General features: G+C 36.0%; 1 protein-coding gene and 4 pseudogenes across 1 annotated transcript; all 5 read right to left on the bottom strand.

Annotated features, from left to right (window-relative positions):
• Positions 1-4,300: 4,300 nt before the first annotated feature.
• On the bottom strand, positions 4,301-4,609 carry LOC149019299 (monothiol glutaredoxin-S2 pseudogene; annotated as a pseudogene).
• A 2,911-nt stretch (positions 4,610-7,520) lies between these two features.
• On the bottom strand, positions 7,521-11,587 carry LOC149019298 (uncharacterized). Its single transcript, XM_089154079.1, has 2 exons — positions 11,497-11,587; positions 7,521-8,443 (listed from the first exon to the last, which is right to left on the bottom strand). Exons 1-2 carry the CDS (start codon positions 11,585-11,587, stop codon positions 7,521-7,523), a joined length of 1,014 nt encoding a protein of 337 aa, XP_089010205.1.
• Positions 11,588-12,376: 789 nt separating this feature from the next.
• On the bottom strand, positions 12,377-12,746 carry LOC149019297 (monothiol glutaredoxin-S2 pseudogene; annotated as a pseudogene).
• Positions 12,747-18,327: 5,581 nt separating this feature from the next.
• Positions 18,328-18,636, bottom strand: LOC149019296 (monothiol glutaredoxin-S2 pseudogene; annotated as a pseudogene).
• Positions 18,637-22,196: 3,560 nt separating this feature from the next.
• LOC149019295 (monothiol glutaredoxin-S1 pseudogene) lies at positions 22,197-22,668 on the bottom strand (annotated as a pseudogene).
• Positions 22,669-23,327: the final 659 nt, after the last annotated feature.

Below are 23,327 nucleotides of genomic sequence, written 5' to 3'. Positions count from 1 at the left end.
TTGAGCGCTTCCCGCGTTGACGAACACAGTGACTAGTGACTGATTGGTTGAATGACGAGGCAACTCTGACCGTTTGATCCTCTCATTAATTACTGATCCCTGTCACCGATGCATTCAATTCTCTCTTTTACTTTTTTTTTTTTTTTTTTTGGGTAGAAAAAATTTTATTTTTCTTTTGGAATTTATATGAGTTTACAAAACTAAACAAAGGGAGAAATTAGTTCATAGGGCTTGGGGTCAATGCAAGAGCATGGATCACCTCCCTGTCCAAAGAGCACGTAAACACCTTATCAATACATATTTTATTTGATAAAACAACTCGGAAGTAGAATCGGCGGTTTGCAAAGGTGGGGGGGAAAAAAAAATGTCCTACATGTGGGGGGAGAGTTATACAAAATGCATCAGTTTTTTTTTTTCAAAAAGGGTTGTTTTTTTTTTTCCCACCTTTATTCAGTAACAAACACTTCTAGTAATCATGAGCTTATACAAAAGATAGGTTTTTTTTTTTTTTTTTGTAAACCACGATAACTAAAAAAAATACAAACATAACTGCATGAGTACACAAGTTTCGAACCGAACCAAGGAACGAACAATGACCAAATTATCGTACATGCCATAGACAGGGCCAGCTAGAGTAAGGGTTGGATCAAGCCCAATATGGATCACGTCCACAAAACCCTTAGAACAAATATACAAAAAAATTACCAACATCCACATAGGGGGACATACAACACGTCTCAAAGGCGGACACAGAATTCCTACAGTTGTAGCGATGGTAGCAGCGAAAGTACGGAGAAGGTTTGGACCTGCCATCCGGCTCTGCCGTATAGACATACTTGTCAAGCTCGACGCATAAGAACTTGTACCCAGAGATGGAGTTGTTCTGCAGTGTGCAACAAAGAACTGCAACAACCAAATGAACAGTTATGTAAAAAAACGGGGAAAAAAAAGTATTGCAACCATAACAACAAAACAAACAAGCAGAGCTAAGGGGAAACCTAGATCTGGTTATTGAAGTGGAGATGGGGGAGAGGGAAACGGAGGCGAAGAGCTGAGTGGGAGGTGGAAGTAGGCAGAGGATCAGAGGAGAAGAAAAGAAGAAACGAGAAGCCGTAGAGGCGGGAGGCAGGGAGGCAAGGACGGGAGGATGAGATGGGCGAAACGGGAGAGAGGCGAGGTTGAGATGGGAGAAGAAACAGTAGAAGAGGGAAGCGGGAGAGATGTGAGGCAGAGACGGGAGGGAGAGAAGCGGGGAGGCGAGGCGGAGATGGGAGAGGCAAAGACGGGAGATGGAAGGCGGAGTCGGGAAAAGGGGCCGGGAGATGGAGAAATAGACAGAGAGGCAGATCCGGTAAAGGAGTAGGGAGGGAGAGAAGAGGCAGATCTGGGAGGCGGAGAGACTACTAGGCGAGCCTCTTTGCCTCAAACAGTGCGAACTTTGGAGGCGGCAATCAGGGTCTTGAAAGTTGCAGAGTTCTTGAAAAAAAGTTTTAGTAGTACACAAATTGCATAGTAAGAGAAGAGTTCGGGGAGTTGATCCAAACTTTTAGTGCAAGGCCAATGCAACCTTTCAGACAAGATTGATCTCGTTGTGAAAATGTCATCTCAGTAAGAGATAATTACTATTGTTTCTTGTACTATAACTTAATTAATATTTTATTCATTTTTTTAATGATTATTAATTCAATCTTGAACTTTACCTGTAATTATTGGTGCTCTTAACTCTTAAACTCTATTAATTAAGTGATGATGTAATTATTGTTGCTCTTAATTGTTAAATTCCATTAGTTAAGTGATGATATGATAATTTTTATTTATTTAAAAATTTTGAAATATCCTAAGATAATATATTACTTAATAGGGTCCGGTTTCTTTAATTAGAAGGACAAAATAGGTGTCAAATATTCATCCATAGCAGTGCACAGCAATGCACTTATATGCCAAATAAGTAGTTGAAAAAACTTAAAAATTAAAAGAATACTAAGAATTTTTTTAAATCCAAAATTAAACCTTTAATGACAACCTTTTATTTGGGATAAAAGTGCACTACCGTGCAATGATTTTTTTTTCCCCATCTTAATGCCATTACAACCAAGAGGGGTAAGACAATTTTATAGATAGAAAATTTATTTGGAAAATTTTTAGTGTCATTTTGAGTTTTTCGTTAAAATTAATGTCACCCCCTGAGTTACTTAAAGATAAATTAGACTCACTATATAGGAAAAATATATCAATGACACTCTATGCTTTTAGGAAATCAAAGTTAAGTATTGAAATTAAGCTAATCTTTTCAAAAAGACAAGAATACTCTTGGATGAAAACCAGACGCTTATTCGTCTTCGTCTTCTGTTATCTTCATGATAATGAATATGTTATTGTTTTTTCTTCTTTTACTGTCTTCTTCCTTTAAAATGGTATAATTTTTAAAAGTAAATAAAAATTAATGAATAGTACATAATTTTATTAATAAATTAGATAATTCAAGAAATGACATTAACTTTAGGAGTAATTCAACGAGTGGTTAAGAACTTCCCAAACTTATTTTTATATAATTTTGTTATTCCTCAATCTCAATCTACTTTTTCTTTTTAGAATTGAGCCAATAAAAAGGTGGAGTCGCTTTATAGTTTCCAAAATAGATGAAACCATCTAAAGGAGACAAGAAAAAAAGACAGACGAAACAACCGCTAGGATAGCCGAGGGAATCATCTGACATAAGGAAGTGTTTGTCCTTTCATTACTCCAAGAGAAAATCATGTGACTACCAAACTACATCCAAGAGATTTGATCTTTGGAAAATAAAGAAAGAAAAAAAATTACATCGCAGAGTGTGCACCAATAAATTTTATTCATTTAGCACTTCATATAATCCTTGAAAAAAAAAAAAAAAAAAAGACAACATTTGATTTAAGTGGTGGATTTTATTTTATTTTATTTTATTTGGTATTGGTGCTTTTTTTAATACTGGAAATGAAATGCCATCCGCAAGAATTGAACCCATGACTTTCCACTAAGAAGTATGGATTCTTACCACTCAACGAACCATGCATTGGCATTAAGTGGTGGATTTTGAATGAGAGATTTGTTTGGGTTTAGGTGTCCGGATTGGGAAAACTTCATTTGTTATGCATAGTTTTTGTTGTGCACACCTGCACGTTTATATCAAATAATAACCTGGAAAATTAAAGAAACTATAAGTTCAAATTTAAAATCAAGTTTTAAATCTCAGCTTTTGATTTGGTATAAAAAAGCATTGTTGTACATAACAAAAGATTTTTTTCCGTCCGAATTTTATTGGGTCCAAGTTCTTCTGAAGTCTGTGTCAAAGAATTAAAGAGAAACAAACAAAATGGATTGGCAGCTATTATCTTTCCATGGATTGATTGTAGAACTCAAATTTTATCCAAAAAAAAAAAATAATAAAAAAATAAAATAAAGAGAGTTTAGAATTCAAAGAAAAATTAAGGTTTGGAATCTGTTTGGTAATCCATCAAGTGTTTTTGCTTCGAAAAATACCAAAAATAGTTTTGAATGTTTTTAGAAATAGAAACACTTTTATAGTGTTTGATAAAACTTGACTTTTGAAAGTAGAAATATTATTTCTATTGTAGTAATTGGAGATAGAGAAGATAAAGAACAAAGACTCTTTTCACAAAAATAAAGGCTAGGGTTCACCGGAGATAGGAAAATGAAGAACTAAACTATCTTATCTATAAGGTTGAAAAAATAACAAATGGAAATGTCTATCATAATATGAGAAGGTTTGAGTAGGGTTCTTATGTTTCGGATGTCAAAATCCATGAATACCCATATCTGTGAAATTGTTTCACTTAAATCTAATTTGCAACCAACATTTATTTTGAATAGCAGAAAAAACAACATTTGTTGTTATATAAAAAATGTTCTTCAAAGTAAAAATTTTCATAAATTTCAATTCGTGTTTAAAAATTCACTAGACACATTCTTTTATGTTTCTCAAAGCAATAAACATCAAAAAGGTCCTTGGATTTTTGAGGGGATACCTCGTGTTTATTATGATTTTTGAGGGATACATATAAAGCTCTCTTTTTCTGCATCTTTTTTCCATCATTAAAGAAATCGACAACTTTATTAGTAATGATATAAAAGAAAGTTTACACACAAAAAAAAAAAATAAAAAAAAATACAAAAGCTACAATACATTAATTATAAATGGAAGGTATGGTACCAATTCTTACTAGATACAGAAGTAAAAAAAAACTTAGTATATAAAGTTTATTTTCCAACATGGTATTAATTAGAGTCGTAGAACCTGTATATATTAAATCCATATTGCATTTGCTTGGATGAGCGTATTTTTAAGGGTACCATTCATCTGACGCTCCATGACCTCATTCGCTCCACCAACCAATTGTCCTCCTATGAACACAACTGGAACAACTGGGTTACACCCTAAGCTCCTCAAAGCACCTTCCAATTCCCTTCCTTTAGGGTCTTCATCGAGCTCATGCACCAAAGGGTTGGCTCCATAGTTGCAGATGAGAATCTTGACACTATGGCTCATGCAACAGGAGCTCTTGCTGAAGATCACCACTGGCTTTGCCCTAGCCAACATTGACAATCTCTCCATTATCACAACTCAAAGAGAAAAATTGAACTAAGAAGCAACAATGTAGAAGGATGATAGATCAAGAAGCTCTAAAACTAACTTTGGATTTTGTTGTGAGGAACCTTAGCTCCAATTTTAATTTATTTATAGAAGGTTTTGTGAGGGCATATTGCTTTTTCTTTGTTGCCCAAATCGGAAATATTTCATTTTGCCTTTTTGGGGTTTTTAAATTTCTTTTTCTTTCTTCTTCCCCCACCCTTCATCTTTATAAAGAATGTTCCTTAAGAAACATTTCGGTGGATTCATCAAATCAGCACTTATGGAAGAAAGAACCACAAGTTGCAAAAATCAAGTAATAAAAATAACAAAGCTTTTCTTGTAGTTCAGAAATTAAAACACGTGGTTTAATTAAGTGGAAGTTAAAGGGAAGGTGCCTATTCGTTTATATCATTCATGGGAATCAATTTCTCCTATGGGATTAGATGTTTTCATCCATAATTTGACTCCCGATCAAACTCTATCATATCAACTATATAAACTTTACGAGCGAGTAGAGGAGGGAAAGTTTTTTGGTGAGATCAGTTACTTTAGATTATTGAAGGTAATTGAGTTTACATCTCCTTGGCAACTAACTTGCTCATCGGAGGCATACCTCGACCAACCAGCTCTAGCACGTTCTTGCAGGAATTGAGCTGAGAAGGCCGAACAGGATTTCGTATCATCAATTATTAAAAGTCTAAAGCACTTTTAACAAAGTGAGTTTTTTACCTGTTTTACCTCTTAAATTTGTATTTAAAAGCCACATGGTAGTATCATTTTGCTATTGATATCTGTAACATTAATGCAAAACCGATATTATCACTTTTTTTTTTTGGTTGCCAACCCGGTTCCAAGGCTTTGCCTTGACTAATCCGGTGTTTGACCCGGGTCGCACACCTGGCTGTGGTGGGTGAGTCTTCCAGGGGGGATTTTTTGCATCCACAAGGTTTCAATATCGGAATCTTGCTTAAGCGGACAAAGCTGCTCCACAAGGTTCCGATACTATCACTTTTATTAAGAGATATCATATAATACTTAGAACCATGATTATATAAGAAATGCCTTAATTAAGACCCGTGATTGAAATTTAACACATGGAACATCTCTAAGATGACCCTCTTTAATCTTGCAAGGAATCCTTACAAAATCTGACAAAAGAGATTGATCTCTTATCACTATTTCTATCATTCATATCTTTTTATATAGGAATTTAAGGGAAATGAAAACGTGAATGGTGGCATCTCCTTTTCCATTTTTGAGATCAACTTGGGAAAAGATCAAGATTGTACTAAGCATTGTCTTGATCACTCGAACATGGCTTTCACTTATCCCAAGTCTGAACAAGGTCTAGGCCAACCCTGAGAATGAGTTAAGAATATTTTTGAACAGGAATTATATCCAGGATGGAGAGAATGTTGATATATTTGTATTATTGTGAAACTGAGATGTGCATGGCTTTATATAGAGATGCTACAATAGTGTTCTACTGTGTTACAACTTTTTGAATTTAAACACCTAGGATACATAAGAATTTCTATTTATGAAGGAATCCACCTGTTGAGGTGTTTTGACTAAGATAAACTTTGATAAGGGTGGGTCTTCAGGTGTGACTGGACCTCCTTTAAGTTATTTACTTGAGGTGCAAGTCTTCTTATGATCTTGTGATTTTCTGTGATAGAGTCTATGTGGGACTCTTTGTTGATCCTTAATACACCCCTACAAGCTCAATGGTAGGATGTAATGTTGAGATTGGATATCAGGAATGTGAATTGTCGATGTGAAAGTGGTTTAGTACAAATGTCCACCAGTTGATATTTAGTAGACATAAAACGAACTTCAAGTAGGCATTTGGAAACCTTATCACAAACAAAGTGATAGTTAATCTCCATATGCTTCGTACAAGCATGAAAAATAGGGTTGGCAATAAGATATGTGGCCCACATGTTGTCACACCACAGGATTGGTGGAGTAGATAAGAAGATCCATAATTATTTGATCAGGGATTGAAACCATGTCAATTCGCCTGTAGTATTGGTAAGGGCCTTGTATTCATATTTAGTATTGGATCAGCCCACTGTGACCTGCTTTTTGGAGCTCCAGGAGACTGAATTTTGATCCAAGAATATTGCATAACCTCTTGTGGACTTGCGATCATCAGGGCACCCTGTCCAATTTGCATCTCCGAAAAGACTGACAACTTTAATTTAAAGTTTTAATGCAACCTAGAGGGGGGGGGGAGTGAATAGGTTACAATTAGTGAATTAACCCAAAATTTTCAATTAATTGTAAATACGAGATTAAGTATGCAAATTTAAATATAATTCACACGACCCACAATACAAAAATTTTATTGTGGCTTGACTATTCGAGTCTACATTTACTTAAGGGTGTTGGTTGCGTATTAAAACCGTTTAACCGTACTGAACCGCGCCATCTAAAACCGCACGGTATCGTACCGTACCGAAACCAAATTTCTTTGGTACGTTTCCGATTTTAGGTATTCATACCGTCGATACGTACCGAAACCGTACCGAATTAGTACAGTACCAAATTAAAAGATATAAATTGTAATTTTACAATTAAAACACTTAACCTTTTCCGTATCCCTAATTCCATACGATATTCTCCACTCCAGTCACTATGAAAACATTTGAATTTTTAGCCAAATAAACTCTCAACTGATAACTTGAATTTTTGAAAAATACCAAGTACTTCAAACTTAAGTGTTAGAGGATATATTCAAATAAATCTATTGAAAGCATCAACAAAGATTACATAAAAAAACACCCCCCCCAACCACCCCAATAACAAACGCCCCCAAACCTTTAAACACCACCCTACAAAGGGCCCCCAAACACCCTCCTTTTTTTTTTTTTTTTTGGTAAACCAACATTCATTTCAAAGAACAGGGAAATGACAAGGTGTCAGAATTACAAAGATCCAACAACCAAGTAGTGGAATTTGGCCAGTTAGTCCTCCCTGTTAAGGTAACTGCCTTCCCAGCTAGAGAATGAGCAACAGTGTTGCATCCCCTAGGAACAAAGTGAAAACTACAATCCATAAAATAAGAAGAAAGGTGGATGATATCCTCTACAATATTCAAAATATCAACAGAAGTAGGGACTTTAGAATTAAGAGCATTGATCAACTGTTGACAATCACTTTCCACCATTATATGATCAAACCCCTTCGCAGCTGCATCTAGAAGAGCCTCACGAATTCCTAAAGCTTCTCCCTCAAGAGGTGTAGAAAAGGAGTAAGGGACAGAGACCGCACATGAAGAAACTCCCTTGTGATCTCTCAAAATATAACCCAAACCTCCTCTGTTGTCTTTGAGGGCAGCATCTGAATTTAGCTTCATAACTCCTTTAGGGGGAGGCTTCCAAGATAGGTTTGAGTTACTCACAGCAGCAGCAAGGTTAGCCTTCACCTCAACCACTCGAATAGCCTCTATATGAGCCTTGACTTCTTTTAAAGCTTGCTGAACTATACGGCCAGGAAATGATTTGTCTCCTTCAAAAATTAGCCTATTTCGGGCTTGCCATAACTCCCAACAAATGAAGGTTGCAATACAAGAGATTCTGTGAACTTCTTGTTTATCCTTCCCAACTTTACTCCAATCTTGAATAAAACCTGAGAGAGAGACATTAGAGTGAGGAACTTTATACCCAAGAGGGGAGGAGTGCCAAACAGCTTTAGCTATGGAACAATGAAAGAGAATATGTTCAACAGTTTCCTCAGCCACACCACATCTAGGACAGCTAGCATCATTCAGCAATTGCCTGTTTCTTAAAGCTACAGCAGTAGCTAAACCACCTGAGAGAGCCCTCCAAATGAAAGTTTGGAGTTTGGGAGGAACTTACATTGCCAAACCGACCCATACTTCCTAGGAACTGCACCGTGAAGCTCAGCAACACTAAAGTGTGAAATTTCCTATCTCTCAAATCACATAACATATGATATGCTGATTTTATTGAGAAAGCACCATGATTGGTATATCCCCAAATCATCTTGTCTTCCCAGGAAACAAAGCAAGCTTTATGTGGAGTATAGCTACAACATCATCAGATGAAAATAACTCCGATCAAATCCCCTCCAAACTCGGTATTTTGATCAATCAAATCAGCCACCCATATAAGTTGATTAGATCTAACTGCAGGATGAAGAAGCTGAAACCCGGATTTTGGAACCACTATCCCCCAAATATTACTGTCCCTACTCCAATCCTCCACAAGATGCCATCATTAGGACTTCCTCCTAAGATCCCCTCCAAGCCCAAGAGGGATTAGAGGTCAATTAGCTTCAAAGAAACTACGGGAGGATAATAGATTTGTTTAAAGAAAGCAGCCCAGTGAGAAGAAGGTTGAGACCATAATCTCCATGCAAGCTTGCCTAAGAAAGCTTTGTTTTGAAGTTCTGGGTCTCTAAACCCCAACCCACCTCTTTCTTTGGATCTACTCATTCTTCTCCATGAAACCCAACAAATCTTCCGATCCTGTTCATTATTGCCCCAATAAAACTGAGTGATGGCACTTTTTAGTCTATTGTGATAAGAAATTGGCAGTTTGAAATGTGATGCAGCATAATTTAAACTACTCAAGGCAACTGATTCAAAAACTGACTTAAGAGAGCCCAAAAGGAAGTTTATGACTCTTCCTTTGTTCGGAAGCACTACAAACCAAACAAATATTTATTTTTATGAAAGGTAATTCAAAAGGGGAAATTAATTGCTGAACAATTTTAAAACTAGGGTCTCTCTATAGGGAATGCCATTGAGATAAGGTAGATTTTTCTCCAACAAAAGCTTGCAAATTAGGCTGAATTTTCTTCTGGGCAAAAATGGATCAAACTGGTAAAGTCCATTGGTGGTCCTACCCTGTAGAAGGCACTTCCCCGTGATGTGATCCTTCACATAACAAATGTCAGGATAAAAATAAAAAACAACATTTTGTAAATTAGGAAACAAATGCCATAATTTTCTTAATAGCAGGAACATGCAAGCATCACGAAAAACTAATGAATCAGAAGGAGAGATAGGAACATTGCCAATATGAGCAGTATGCAAGGAGGTGCTATATATTGTTAATTAAGACTTGATAACTACCCTAGTATGGTTGTGGAGCATGTGGAGAATCAAGATTTGCAGTCATATAATATGTGGAACCCGAATCAGGTTCTAGATCGAATTTGCAACAGTGGATGGTGCATAAGCCAAAAAATTCACTGCAAATGAAATTATTAGATCCACTCTGAAAACATAATTGAATCATTGACGACAGTATAAAGCCTTATGACCTCTTTGATTACAAATTTGACAAAACTCATTAGTAATATTTTGAGATCCAGGAGTGGGATTAGAAGATCCCTAGTTATAATCATGAGAATGAGACTGAGGATAACGATTCTGAAAAGGTCGTCCTCTACTATTTCATTCATGACCATTAGAGTGACCTTGATTTGTAGGGAAAGGAGGTCAAATGTTTCTAGGGGTAGTCGTCGGCTGATTTCCAAGAGTCATATTTGCAGTGCGTTGTAATTCACTAGAAGGAGTCTTATCTTTCAATTGGATTTCTTGAGTTAACAACCTTGCACTTAACTCATTCAAGGATATCAGATTTTCATGAGTTGAGATAGAGGTGACAAAGGCAGCATAGTCAGGGCCAAGTCCATTTAAATCATATAAACAAAGATCTTCATCTGTTATACTTTTGAGTTTTGCCAATGGCATCTAACTGATCAACATTAGGGTTAATTTTAAGAAGACAATCATGCATTGAGTTACCTCCTTTTTTTGATGGTCTGAAGATGGAGGCGAAGTTTTAAAATTCGTGTCGCAGAGGAGGTAGAATAAAGTTTCCCCAAGCGATCCCAAACGGTTGTGGCATTGGTTGAGCCGATTACTTGAGCATGTACATTCTCAGTTAATGAAGCAAGAAGCCAACACATGAGTAATTGATCCTGACGAATCCAATGATCATACTTTGGATTTAGGAGTTGCGTAGGAGGACTGAAAGCAGTGGTGGAGCCACATAGGGACCGGAGGAGCATGGCCCCCCGGATTTTTTGAAAATTTAAAAATACCTACATATTTTCCTAATTTTTCTCACTTTACGTGTGAAATACCACTATTTGGCCCCCTCCAAAAATTAAAAATAAAAATCTAAGATATAGATGGTGGGTACAAATGTCATTCTTAATCATAATTAAATGATTATCATTAAACCCTTACTTTTAAGGAATAAAGGGTTAAATTATAATTAAAAACTAACTCACGATCCATAAATTTCTCCCTATATTCTCTCTCATACTTTCATTCCTATTTATTCTCTAATGAATCTCATCTTTTATTCCTATTTCTTCTATCTTTTTTTCTCACACAGTCTCAGAAAATATTGGAGTAGTTAGCAGGCATTGGAATTTTTCAAAATCTTCTCTACAGTTATCAATATTCACTCTCTATTTCTCAAATTATTCCTCTCGCTCTCACTCTCATTCGCCACGATTTTTCTAATATTCATTTAATAAAGTATAAAATTTTATTTTATTTTATTTAGTTGTTCTTTCTTTCTCCTAAAATTTGATTCTACTAATAGCAACTTGAATCTCGTTAGAATTCAACCATAGATTTTATCAGATCTAATCATAATCATTGATTTTTTTTTATCCTTAAATTTTTTACTAAAATTTCATTCCTATTAATGGAAATTCAAATTTCGCTTAAAATTTCAGCTTAATTTACCTAAATTTTTAATGTAGGCCCCACATGTCAAAATATAATACAATTTTATGAGATGGGACCCACGGTGGGTCCCGCATTGGCCCAGGCATATTCGACCCCCCCAATATTCAATCCTGGCTCCGTCCCTGACTGGAAGCAGTAGCTGATGAATTTGGAATGGTAGGAGGTGGGCATGGATCGATCCCATCAATGATCCCATACAATCCATATGTCCACAACATTGGTTCTTCCACATGAGATAATTGCTCTCCGTTAGTATGATGGAGAGAATGAGTTGTTGAACGAGGGAAATGATACAGGCGGGTGACTGACCTAGGCGTTCGATGCCATGTTAAAAGTGCTCTTTTATACAAAGTAGGAGAGCCAAGAGAGAGGGATGCCTGGGGTTTAACGTGGTTTGGTTGAGATGTTCAACCTACGTCTACAATGGAAAGGATGCTTTATGTATTTGTAGTATTGTATAACTGAGATGTACATGGTTTTATGAGATGCTACAAGAGTGTTCTACTTTATTACAACTCTTTGAATTTAAACGTTTAGGACAAGAGTTTCTATTCATGAAGGAATCCAACTATTGAGGCATTTTGTCTGAGATAAAACTCTGACAAGGATCCTCAAGTGTGACTAGATCTCTTTTAAATGATTTACTTGAGGTGCAAGTCTTCTTATGGTCTTATTGCGATTTGGTGTGGTAGAGTCCGTGTGGGACTCTTTGTAGTTCTCTAACAACCTGAACTTGCGTAAGCCTACCTCAAATCCAAAGAAGGTCTAAGCCCACCATAAGAACTGGGTTAAGATTATAATATTTTGAACCTGAATTATTGTTTAGTAGTCAAGGTGATGACATTTAACATGTGTTTTATTAGGATAAGATAATAATTTTACATATTCCTGTGTCTAACATTCTTTGTAATACTATATCACAAAAGGGGCACCCAAAAAAAAAAAAAAAAAGCTGCTTTATAGAACTTACTTCTAATAAGTTATATCAAAGTGATATGTTAGGGGTTCTAGACCCATATAGCGTTTGCTCGAATGAGTGTATCTTTAAGAGTACCATTCATCTGACGCTCCATGACTTCATTTGCTCCACCAATCAGTTCTCCTCCAATAAAGACAACCGGAACAACTGGGTTACAACCCAGCCTTGTGAGTGCTCTTTCCAGTTCTTGTCCTTGAGGGTCCTCATCAAGCTCACAGACCATAGGGTTAGCGCCATAGTTGCAGATGAGAGTCTTCACCGAGTGGCTCATGCAACAAGAGCTCTTGCTGAAGATCACTACTGGTTTTAATCTAGACAATGCCAGTAATCTCTCCATTTCTAAAAAAAGAAAGAGTGAGCAAGAAGCACTGAAACTGGAAATTTAAGACTGAATTAAGAAGCAGGATCGCAAAAGAAAGAGAGGTAATTCAAGAAGCTTGGAGACTTGTTTTAGGTTTTTGCTGTGAGGACCTTTGCTCAAATGAGGGCTATTTATATATACATGGCAAGCAGGGTATACTTCATTATTTATAAATGGGAAACCTTTGATCACTTCTAGAAATTAACAGAAGAAACATATACATATCTCTTTGTTGATTTCTCCTTTTTCAGCTTCACTCTTCATCTCCCAGAAAGCAAAATATTTCGGTGGATTCTCTCATATTAAAGCTTTCTTGATCATATCATTACTTTAGTATTGACTCCCATATTCTTACCTAAAAGAGATATTGACTCCCCTATGACCTTGTCTCATCAAATCACAAGTTGCAAAATGTATCAAATGACATATAAGTAGGATTAATGAAATATGGCTTATACATAATGGTCTACCTTAATTTGTTGTAAATGACAAAATCACCCTTCACATTTTATTTTGTGAAACCATGCAAATGGCTTAAAATTAATGACTTTGATGACTGTTGATTAGGAATTGTAAAGGGCAATTTGGACCTTTTGCATGACCCCTTTAACTAGTTATTCCTATCTTGGAGGCATCTACTGAGGTGGAAGACTGAAAGTTGTTGGGTTTATCCAATTGGTAATAAGACGAATCAAATTTGAAGAAAGGGAATTGAAGTCCAGAAAAGAAGAGATCTAAAGAGAAGAAAAAGAAGTGTGAAATGAGAGTTTGGAGGCTGAAGGAACATCTCATGAAAAACAAGTCTTTCTTTTTCTTTTGTGTTTAAAAGGGCTTGTGATGTGCTGGACTACATTTAGAGATTTAGAGAGAGACTGCTTATGTTAATTAGTGACGTGGTTTAATGATGGTGAACTATCGAAATATCATTTGATGGTAACATGTAAGCTTATGGACTCCGTACGATTCTAATCTTTTACATGAATGTTTGTTTTAAAGACGTAAATGGATAACCAAAATCTGAATCAAAATTTATGTTTATATTTGTTTAAGAGAATCTAAGCATGTCAAAAAAAATTGATCAGATACTAGTATAGTGATCCTCTATTTGATCTATAATAGTGACTTTCGGAGATTTGGAGAGACAAGAGATAAAGAAGTCTCATTTTCTCTTCATGATGGCCAATGTTCATCTATCCCTCTATCTCCTTCCTGTTTTAGATTATTCTTGATTGGAATTTAAAAAATATATACAAGAATGTCAAGAATGCATAAGATGTATATCAATCTAAGTGAATATTTGATTGAATTAGATTCTAAAAATTTAAGTTTTCTAGTCTACATGATAAAGATAACAATTCCTTTCAAAAGTAAGTTTGGGAAAATAATCCCATGATGAGAATAACAATTCAATGAAAGAAGATAAAGGAGTTGTGATGCCTTTAATACTTCAACATTAGCCAACACGTGGCTTAATAAAAGCAAACAAGAATTCTTAAGGTTCCCATTCGTTTATATTCATTCTGGAGTTACTTTCTTTTTGGGGGAAAAAATGCGCTTTATATTATAATGGTAATATATATATATATATATATATATATATATATATATATATATATATATATATACATATATATATATATATATATATATATATATATATATATATATATATATATATATATATATATATATATATATATATATATATATATATATATATATATATATATATATATATATATATCGACCATTCTAGTCCGCGTCGATGATCGTTTTGAGCTCGTCCGGCAAGTAAGGAATCAAATACAAAATCTCTGTTTCAGTCGTAACATGACTTGCAAGATAGTCAGCAACAACATTAACTTAAGGCAAGTGATGAAAAAAAACACAATGGCGGAATCCATCGCAAAGTCCCCAAATCTCTTCCAATAGATCACGAACCAACCAAGGTGTATGAACGGGAACATTAATGTGGTTAATTGCTTGCAAGGAGTCACTGCGTACCTCTGCATCTTCATATTGTCGTTGCCGCGCAATTCTCAGGCCCACAACCATCGTCTTCAATTCCATCTGAAGCACACCGCTGGTGATAAGCCCACCAGCTATGGCAAAGAGAACTTTGTCCTAAGGTTCTGTATCCTCCATGTTGCCCTACCTACCCAACCCCTTTCGGTGGTCTAGTCCAAATTTAAGGCTGCTCCACAAGATGGTTGAAGATGACCTCAATATTCCATAAATAAATAAAAAAAGGATGACATAATGACGTGTCCTCCATGCAACGACATGATGGGGAGAAGCAATCATGGATATCACTGATAACATAGTGTAAAACAGTGCCCGCCGAGGGTTGTTCATCATGAAAAATCTAACAATTTCCTCTCATAGGATGAGATTAACCAATGAATTAAAACCTACAATAATAATTAAAAGAAAAGATAACATCGTGATCAGACCATCAAAGGTCAACTTAGTTTAATATAAAGTATTTAAAAAATAAGGACTTAAATAGAAATAAATTGAAGAAATAAAAAGATTTAATATGGTTCACAAACCAACGCAGTATGTTAGGTTTGCAAGCAAAGAATAAGAACTTTCATTATATAAGAAGAAGATCACAATGGAGATCTCTGACCTCACCCAAAACCCTAAGATAAAAATTTTAAATTTTACAATGAACTCATAAAATAATGATACATATTTATAGAATTTTAACAAAAAAAGAAATTGCCCTTTAGGGAATTTGCCTCTTTGCCATTTTGGTCATGGAAAAACAATTCGCAGAAATTCGCCACATTTCGACAGTTGACAATTATTTTTTTAACCGAAACACAAAACCGACCAATCTTGCAAAAAATTGCTGAATTGACCAATATATTGTCGATATCTCAATTTCTTGCAATATTTTGGCAATTTCTCTCACGATTCTATAGGGGAATCTTCAAGGTTAGTGAACAATCTTACCAATTCTGTCCCAATGATTCAAGCCTCAAAAGACAACGAACCAAATGTGGCTAAAGGGGAGAATCTACATGTAATAATTTCTGGAAATAATTGAAATTAGGAGTTGTAGTAAAGTCTTCAAGATTAATGGACAGTCTTATCAATTATATCTCAATGATTTAGGCATCAAATGACCATGTGCCAAATGTGGTTAGGGAGAAGAATATGCATAGAAGATTTGAGAGCAAATTACACGGCACCCGCTATATTTGGGGCCAAACTCTTGACCACCCATTATTGCCTCATAAATTACATGGCACCCACATGTAAATTATAAGTTACCCATATTTAATATTTTCTATTAAGTAATGAGTAAAATGACCTACATGCCCTTATCCCATTTAACTGATTTAAAATTTAAAATGTAAATTACCTAAATGCACTTTGGCAGTAAAAGAGTTTTGGAATGTACAAAAAGGAACCCCAGTAGCAACCAAATTTACAAAATGAAACCCAAAAACTTGACCAAGTTTTTGTGAATTAGAACATAGTAGCCGACTGTCATCAACTCCGGTGACCTTGCTGGCAGTGACCACATTTTCCACTACTAACATCGTATCATCATCACCCATCACCAACCACCTCACATCCTTCATCCCAAACTTGTCATCTCTAAAACCACCCTTGAAATCCTTAATGTAGAGTGGCTCCCTTGCCAATTTGTGTAGGAAAAGCTGGAAGTGTTGCCTGAGATTTGGATCTCCGGCAGCCCTTCATTCTAGCAAGTCTTGACAGGCTTGTCCATCTACACCACACCTCTCATTACTCTAGGCCTCCACCATTTTTTGATGTATTGCTTCCTCTGCTCCCACAAATTAGACGATGCTGCAATGCCGAACGCGATGTGTTTGAGTTCAATGTCAAATTGATGCGAGGATTGCAACACAGTAACACTGTTTTTCCTCCATTTCTCCCGTTTGTCTGATCACTGATTTTGGTGCAGAGGGGGAGGAATTGATGAGAGAAGAAAGTTCGTCTGTCTGATCATACCAAAGTCATTCATACATAAAAGACTTGGTTTTCCAGTGAAAAATAGAACAAAAAAGAAAACCAAATCTGAAACCTAATTGTTTGCATCTACTTTTGTTCTTTCGAGCATTCATTTAATTTTAATTTTCTCTTGGGGGAAAGGGGTAAATATATGGACACTGCTGAAAGTAACAAGGGAGGCGACACATAGGTCGAATTCAGAGGCATAGATGCAGAGGTTGCCATGGATCAAGAGCAAGAAATTGTAACTTGAAGAGAAGGCAAATTGTACACCTAACGTAATAAGAAACCTCAGATTTAGCAAGAATGAATTGCAAAATTCTAGATCCAATTTGCAGATCTGGAAAGTAAAGAACATAACTCTTAGATCCAAGATCTAAACAACAAAAACGTACGCAAAAACTCAGATCTGAAAACTTCAAGGACCAACGAAGAAATAGAGAAGAAGAAAGGGAAACTTTGTACACCCATTTTACACCATGTTGGTGATGGTTGTGGCTAATATGCTTCACCTCACCAACTAGCAAAGATTCAGAAAGAAAAACAAGCGAAGAAAGAAGACATCAAGAGGGTCCAATAATGTGTGGTTCAAAATTGTCTAGGGAACACATTGTTCTCCTCCAACGGGGAGTTGATCCGGACTTGGATTGTATTAGGTCCAAATTTAATGAATCGATAACTATTATCTTTCTTGGTATGATTGTATACCTCAAAGAAACATTATGTGAAGCGGGTAGTTTTAAATGGCCTGTGTATAAGGTTTGGAATATGTTCGATAATCCATCAAGTGTTTCCACTTTGGAAAACACCAAAACTACTTTGGTGTTTTTCAAAGTAGAAAGATACACTTTTATAGCGTTTGATAAAACTTACTTCTAAAAGTAGAGACAATATCAGCATACGTTCTATTGAAGTAATTGAAGGTAGAGAAGATGAAAAACAATGACTACTTTCACAAAGACAAGGGTTAGGGTTTCACCGGAGAAAAGAAAATGAAGAACTAGACAGTCCCTGTTTTTAAGGTTGAAAAAACAATGAATGGAGGACATCTATCGTAATATGAGAAGGTTTTAGATACCAAACTCCATGAATACTACTCTCTAAAACTATTACACTTAAATCCAGTTAGTGCCCGACCTTTGCTTCGAAAAGTAGATAGCACGTTATTTGTTGTTGCATCAAAAATGTTCTTCGAAGTAATTTTTTACAATAATTCGTGTTTAAAAAACCAGCAAAAACAAAACAGTTTTTGGCCACATTCTTTTTTATTTCTCGAAGCAATAGACGCCAACAAAGGTCTTTGTGTTTTTTAAGGGAATTTCTTCAATATGACTTTCGAGGGGATGAATAAAAAAAACTCTATTTTTTCTCCATTCTTTTTTTCATGAATAAATAAATCCATAACATTGTAATGTTTTTTTTTGGGTAGAAATAACATTGTAATGTTATGTCATAGAAAATACTCAACTTTATTAGTAATGATATCAAAGGGAGTTTACATGCAAAATTCAAGGCTACAATACATTATATATGAAAGGTATTGTACCTGATCCTTGCTAAATACAGAAATAATAAACTGGTATATAAACTTTATTTTCCAACATGGTATTAGAGCTATATATATATATTTAAATCCATATTGCATTTGCTCTAATGAGCGTATTTTTAAGGGTACCATTCATCTGACGCTCCATGACCTCATTCGCTCCGCCAACCAACTGTCCACCTATAAAAACAACTGGAACAACTGGGTTACACCCTAAACTCCTCAAAGCACCTTCCAATTCCCTTCCTTTAGGGTCTTCATCAAGCTCATGCACCAAAGGGTTGGCTCCATAGTTGCAGATGAGAGTCTTGACACTATGACTCATGCAACAGGAGCTCTTGCTGAAGATCACCACTGGCTTTTCCCTGGACAACATTGACAATCGCTCCATTATCACAACTCTGAAAGAAAGATTGAACTAAGAAACAACAATGTAGATGGATGATAAGTGATTAAGAAGCTCAGAAACTAGCCTTGGATTTTGATGTGAGGAGCCTTAGCTCCAATTTGCACCTATTTATAGAAGGTTATATGAGGGCATATTGCTTTTTCTTTACTGCCAAAAAGGGAAATATTTCATTTTGCTTTTTTTGAAGTTTTTAAATATCTTTTTCTTTCTTCTTCCCCAGCCTTCATCTTTATAAAGAGTGTTAATTAAAGCACATTTCGGTGGATTCATCAAATCAGCACTTGTGGAAGAAGGAACTACAAGTTGCAAAAATCTTTGGATTTTGTACTGATAACAAAATCTTCAAAATGACAAATTCATCCTTAATTGTGTCTCCATAAGCTATGGGAGGAATGAGGAATGATAATTTTAAAGGGTATTTCTGACCTTTCACACCCATAAATGGAAGACCTCTTCTGACCTTTAGACATATCTTGATAGCATCTGCTGATGTGGAAGACATTGGGGTTTATCCAATTGTTACTAACAAAAAGATTTGCATCCAATATTGATGAAAGTGAAATCAGAAAGAAATGAGAAGTGGAAGCTTGGAATGAGAAAAGATATATAGCTTATGGAAAACATGTGCATGCATTGGTGATAAGGGAACCATCTCGAAGATTAGGGTAGAGAATTTATGTACACATCGTTATTGTATCAGATGAAAAAGAGCAGGGTTGGAATTAATGAGCACTGTATGATTTGCCTTAAGAAGTTCAGATATGTCAGAAAGAAAGAGAGAATGTAAACACAAGATCAAGTGATAAGGAAAACAAATTAATGGATACCTTTTCTGCATAGCTCAGAAATTAGAACAGGTGGTTTAATTAGTGGAAGTTAAAGGGAAGGTGCCTATTCGTTTATATCATTCATGAGAATCAATTCCTCCTATGGGATTAAGTTAGCCCAATAAATTAATTATCAAATTACTTCCAAAGATTAAGCTATAAACTAGGGTCAGGATCATATATCCCATCATCTTTCCATGTAGGTTACTATAGGATTAAGTTTCAAATGGTTTAACCATGAGATCCTGAATGCTTTCTCAGGTAGACAAGATATATTTTTATAGCAAATGGATAGAAAATTTTAGATCCGAAAAATTACTAATAGCAGTCGAAAGCACTTCCAACGAAACCATCTCAACTGTGATCGATAATATTAGATGAATTTATCTTTAATTATCCCTAGAAAGTGAGAGAGAAATGATCAGAAGAGATTTAACCCCCTGTGGACTTATGATCATCAAACTAGATTACGGCCTAATAAAATAGCATAACCCCTGTAGACTTATGATCATCAGGGCACCTTGCGCAGTCAGTATCTGAAGAGGTTTACAACTTCAAGTCTGAAAATTGATGAATGAGTAACAATTTTGTAATCGTGTCTTTTAGATACCGAAGAATCTGTTTGAAAGTGGACTAATGATCAGTGATTGGGTTATACATGAACTGGCAACCTTATTGTCTGTAAACTGAATAACAGGCCTCGTAAGGATTAGAGAGAGGTTCACCCGTGAAGTGACTGAGTTAACACGAGGTAGAGATAGGTGTCTAAACAGGTTTATAATCTGTCATGTTCACCTTGGCCAGTAAATCTAATATGTATTGAGACTAACTGAGATGTAAACCATCAAGATTCCAAGTGACAAACATCCGTAAAAAGAAATGAAGTGACACCATATCCTTGATTACAACATTAGGCCTGATATGTTGTAAAAACTTGGTCAACAAATCTTCATTGCTACCAGTGAGGATGATATCATGTATCCACATAGATTAGTATGTAAACAGTCTCAAGTACCCTTGTGTAAACTAACAAAGAAGTATTAGTTTTGGACTAGAAACCATACTCTCAAAGAAGGGTACTTAGCTTGTCAAACCATACACGGGTAGCTTGGTTGAGCCCATAGAGAGAGCGATACAACCTATAAACATAATCTAGATGGTGAGAGTTAATAAATTTACAGTCTCTTAAAAGAGGCCATGCAAGAATGCATTCTAGATGTCTAATTGGCGAACCAACCAAGATTTAGATATAGTAATAGAGAGAGCGAACCGGATGGTGGTCGGTTTAACTATTGGACTAAATGTTTCATTATAGTACTCAAGCGTTTCTTGCTGGTTGAACCCCTTCGCAACCAAGCAAGCCTTATACCTTTCAATTGACCTATCGGACTTTCTTTTGATCTGAAAAACCCATTTACAACCAATGATGTTATCTGAATAAGGAGGGGGAACAAGAGATCCAGTTCCATTTTTGATTCTGCAATGAATTCCTCATCCATAGCTTTTCGCTGGTATGGGGACTTATTGGTAATGGTGAAATTTGTGGCATCAGACGCCCAGGTTGGTCTCCCATCTCCTTCATCGTTTCCCTTCCTCAACAACTTCCTCTCTATCAAGTTGAATGAGGTAACTACTTGATGTGGAAAAATCAACTTGTTCCATTGCTATGAACCTATGGCTTATATGGCATCATAGATGGGACCAATCCTTGCCCACCACTAACTATTGTGGACACTTCATTTTCTGTAACCAATCCTGTTGTGCATCTTCCCAACCTGAAGTATGATCACTGGTTTCAACAAGATCTACTATTGATGTGCTGGCTCCTTACTTCACTGACTGAGAATGTTCACGCTCAGGTAATTGGATCCACCAATGCTAAAGCCATAAGAGATCAATTACCGAAGCTCTATTCAACCTCTTTCACAGCACGAGTCATGCAACATACTTCGACTCCATCTTCAAAATATTAAAAAGGGAGGTAACACTATTCATGATTATCATCTACTTAAAATTTAATCTGATGCGGATCAATTAGCTGTTACGTTCAGCCTACGTCCATGGACGAAGGGCTGCTGTGTTTTTCTTATTCTTTTGTTCAACTGAATGTCTAAGATATAAATAGAGAAGCTCTTAGAGTATTCAACTAGGGAACAACTCTTTAGAAATCTACCCGCCTAGAGTGGGAGAGGCTTTTTGTATTTGAGATAGAACTCTTTGGATTAGGGTTGCCTTGTTCGATTGAACCATCTTGAGATGGGTTGCTTGAGGAGAAAGACTCCTCATTTTTCTCATGCGAGCTGCTGTGTGAGATTTCATGTGGGACTCATTTTGGTTTCCAACTCCCTTATTGATCTCATGCAAACTACTGTGGGAGAGTCCATGAGACTCGATTAGAGTTTTCAACACCCTCATTGATATCATGCGAGCTGCTATGGGAGAGTCCATGATGGACTCTATTAGGTTAGCCAAGGGGAATGAATAAATGGTTGCATCTTCTATTTTGAGACTAACCTCAAAAAAGAAAGAATTGTAGTAGGTGTTGTCTTTGATTACCTGAACCTGCCCAACCCTATCCCAAATCCAAACAAGGTCTAGGCCGACCATAAGAGCAGGTTAAGATTATAATATTTTGAACCTGAATTATTACTTAGTGGTCAAGGTGATGACAATTAACAAGTCATATAGAGAAATCAACGACATGGGTATTTTTTTTTATTAGGATAAGATGATAATTTTACATATTCCTATGTCTCTCATTCCTTTGTAATACTATATCACAGACGAAAAAACTGCTTATAGAACTGATTCCTAATCAGATATGTTAGAGTGATGTAGTGTTAGGGGTTCTACACCCATATTGCATTTGCTCGAATGAGTGTATCTTTAAGAGTACCATTCATCTGACGCTCCATGACTTCATTTGCTCCACCAATCAGTTCTCCACCTATAAAGACAACAGGAACGACTGGGTTACAACCTAGCCTCGTGAGTTCTCTTTCCAGTTCTTGTCCTTGAGGGTCCTCATCGAGCTCGCAGACCAAAGGGTTAGCTCCATAGTTGCGGATGAGAGTCTTCACTGAGTGGCTCATGCAGCAAGAGGTCTTGCTGAAGATCACTACTGGTTTTTGTTTAGACAATGCCGAGAGTCTCTCCATTTCTACAAACAAACAAATAAATCAAGAAAGAAAGAGCGAGCTAGAAGCACTGAAACTAGCAATTTAAGACTGAACTAAGAAGCAAGATTGCAAAAGAAAGAGAGGTATTCAAGAAGCTTGGAAACTTGGTTTGGTTTTTGCTGTGAGGAACCTTTGCTCAAATGATGCCTATTTATATATAGATGGTAAGCAAGGTATACTTCATTATTTATAAATGGGAAACCTTTGATCACTTCTAGAAACTAACAGAAGAAACATTGACATATCTCTTTGTTGATTTCTCCTTTTTCAGCTTCACTCTTCATCTCCAAGAAAGCAAAATATTTCGGTAGATTCTCTCATATTAAAGCTTTTTTGATCATATCCTTACTTTGATATTGACTCCCCTATTCTTACCACACAAAAAATTGACTCCCGTATGACTTTGTCTCATCAAAGGAAGGAAGAATCACAAGTTGCAAAATGCATCAAATGACATCTGTAGCATTTATGAAATGTGGCTTATACATATGGTCTACCTTACATTTTATGTAAATGACAAAAGCATGCACCCTTCACATTTTATTTTGTGAAACCATGCAAATGGCTTAAAAGCATACCTTACATTTGATGTAAATGACCTTTTGCAAGATCCCTTTAATTGTTTATTCCTATCTTGGAGGCATCTACTGAGGTGGACGACAGCAAG

The sequence above is a fragment of the Hakea prostrata genome, chromosome 4 (genome assembly GCF_041222555.1).
Source record: "Hakea prostrata isolate BN-2017 chromosome 4, UWA_Hpros_2, whole genome shotgun sequence".
NCBI lineage: Eukaryota > Viridiplantae > Streptophyta > Magnoliopsida > Proteales > Proteaceae > Hakea > Hakea prostrata.
This window is presented reverse-complemented; position numbering and strand designations above follow the sequence as displayed.

Excerpts from the sequence above, each read along its gene's own strand:
- LOC149019298 (XM_089154079.1), bottom strand. The coding sequence starts at position 11,587 with ATGTTGTGGACATATGGATTGTATGGGATCATTGATGGGATCGATCCA. Across the intron at positions 8,444-11,496 it reads TTCATCAGCTACTGCTTCCA|GTGGTTTAGCTACTGCTGTA; the intron begins GTCAGGGACGGA and ends GGGCTCTCTCAG.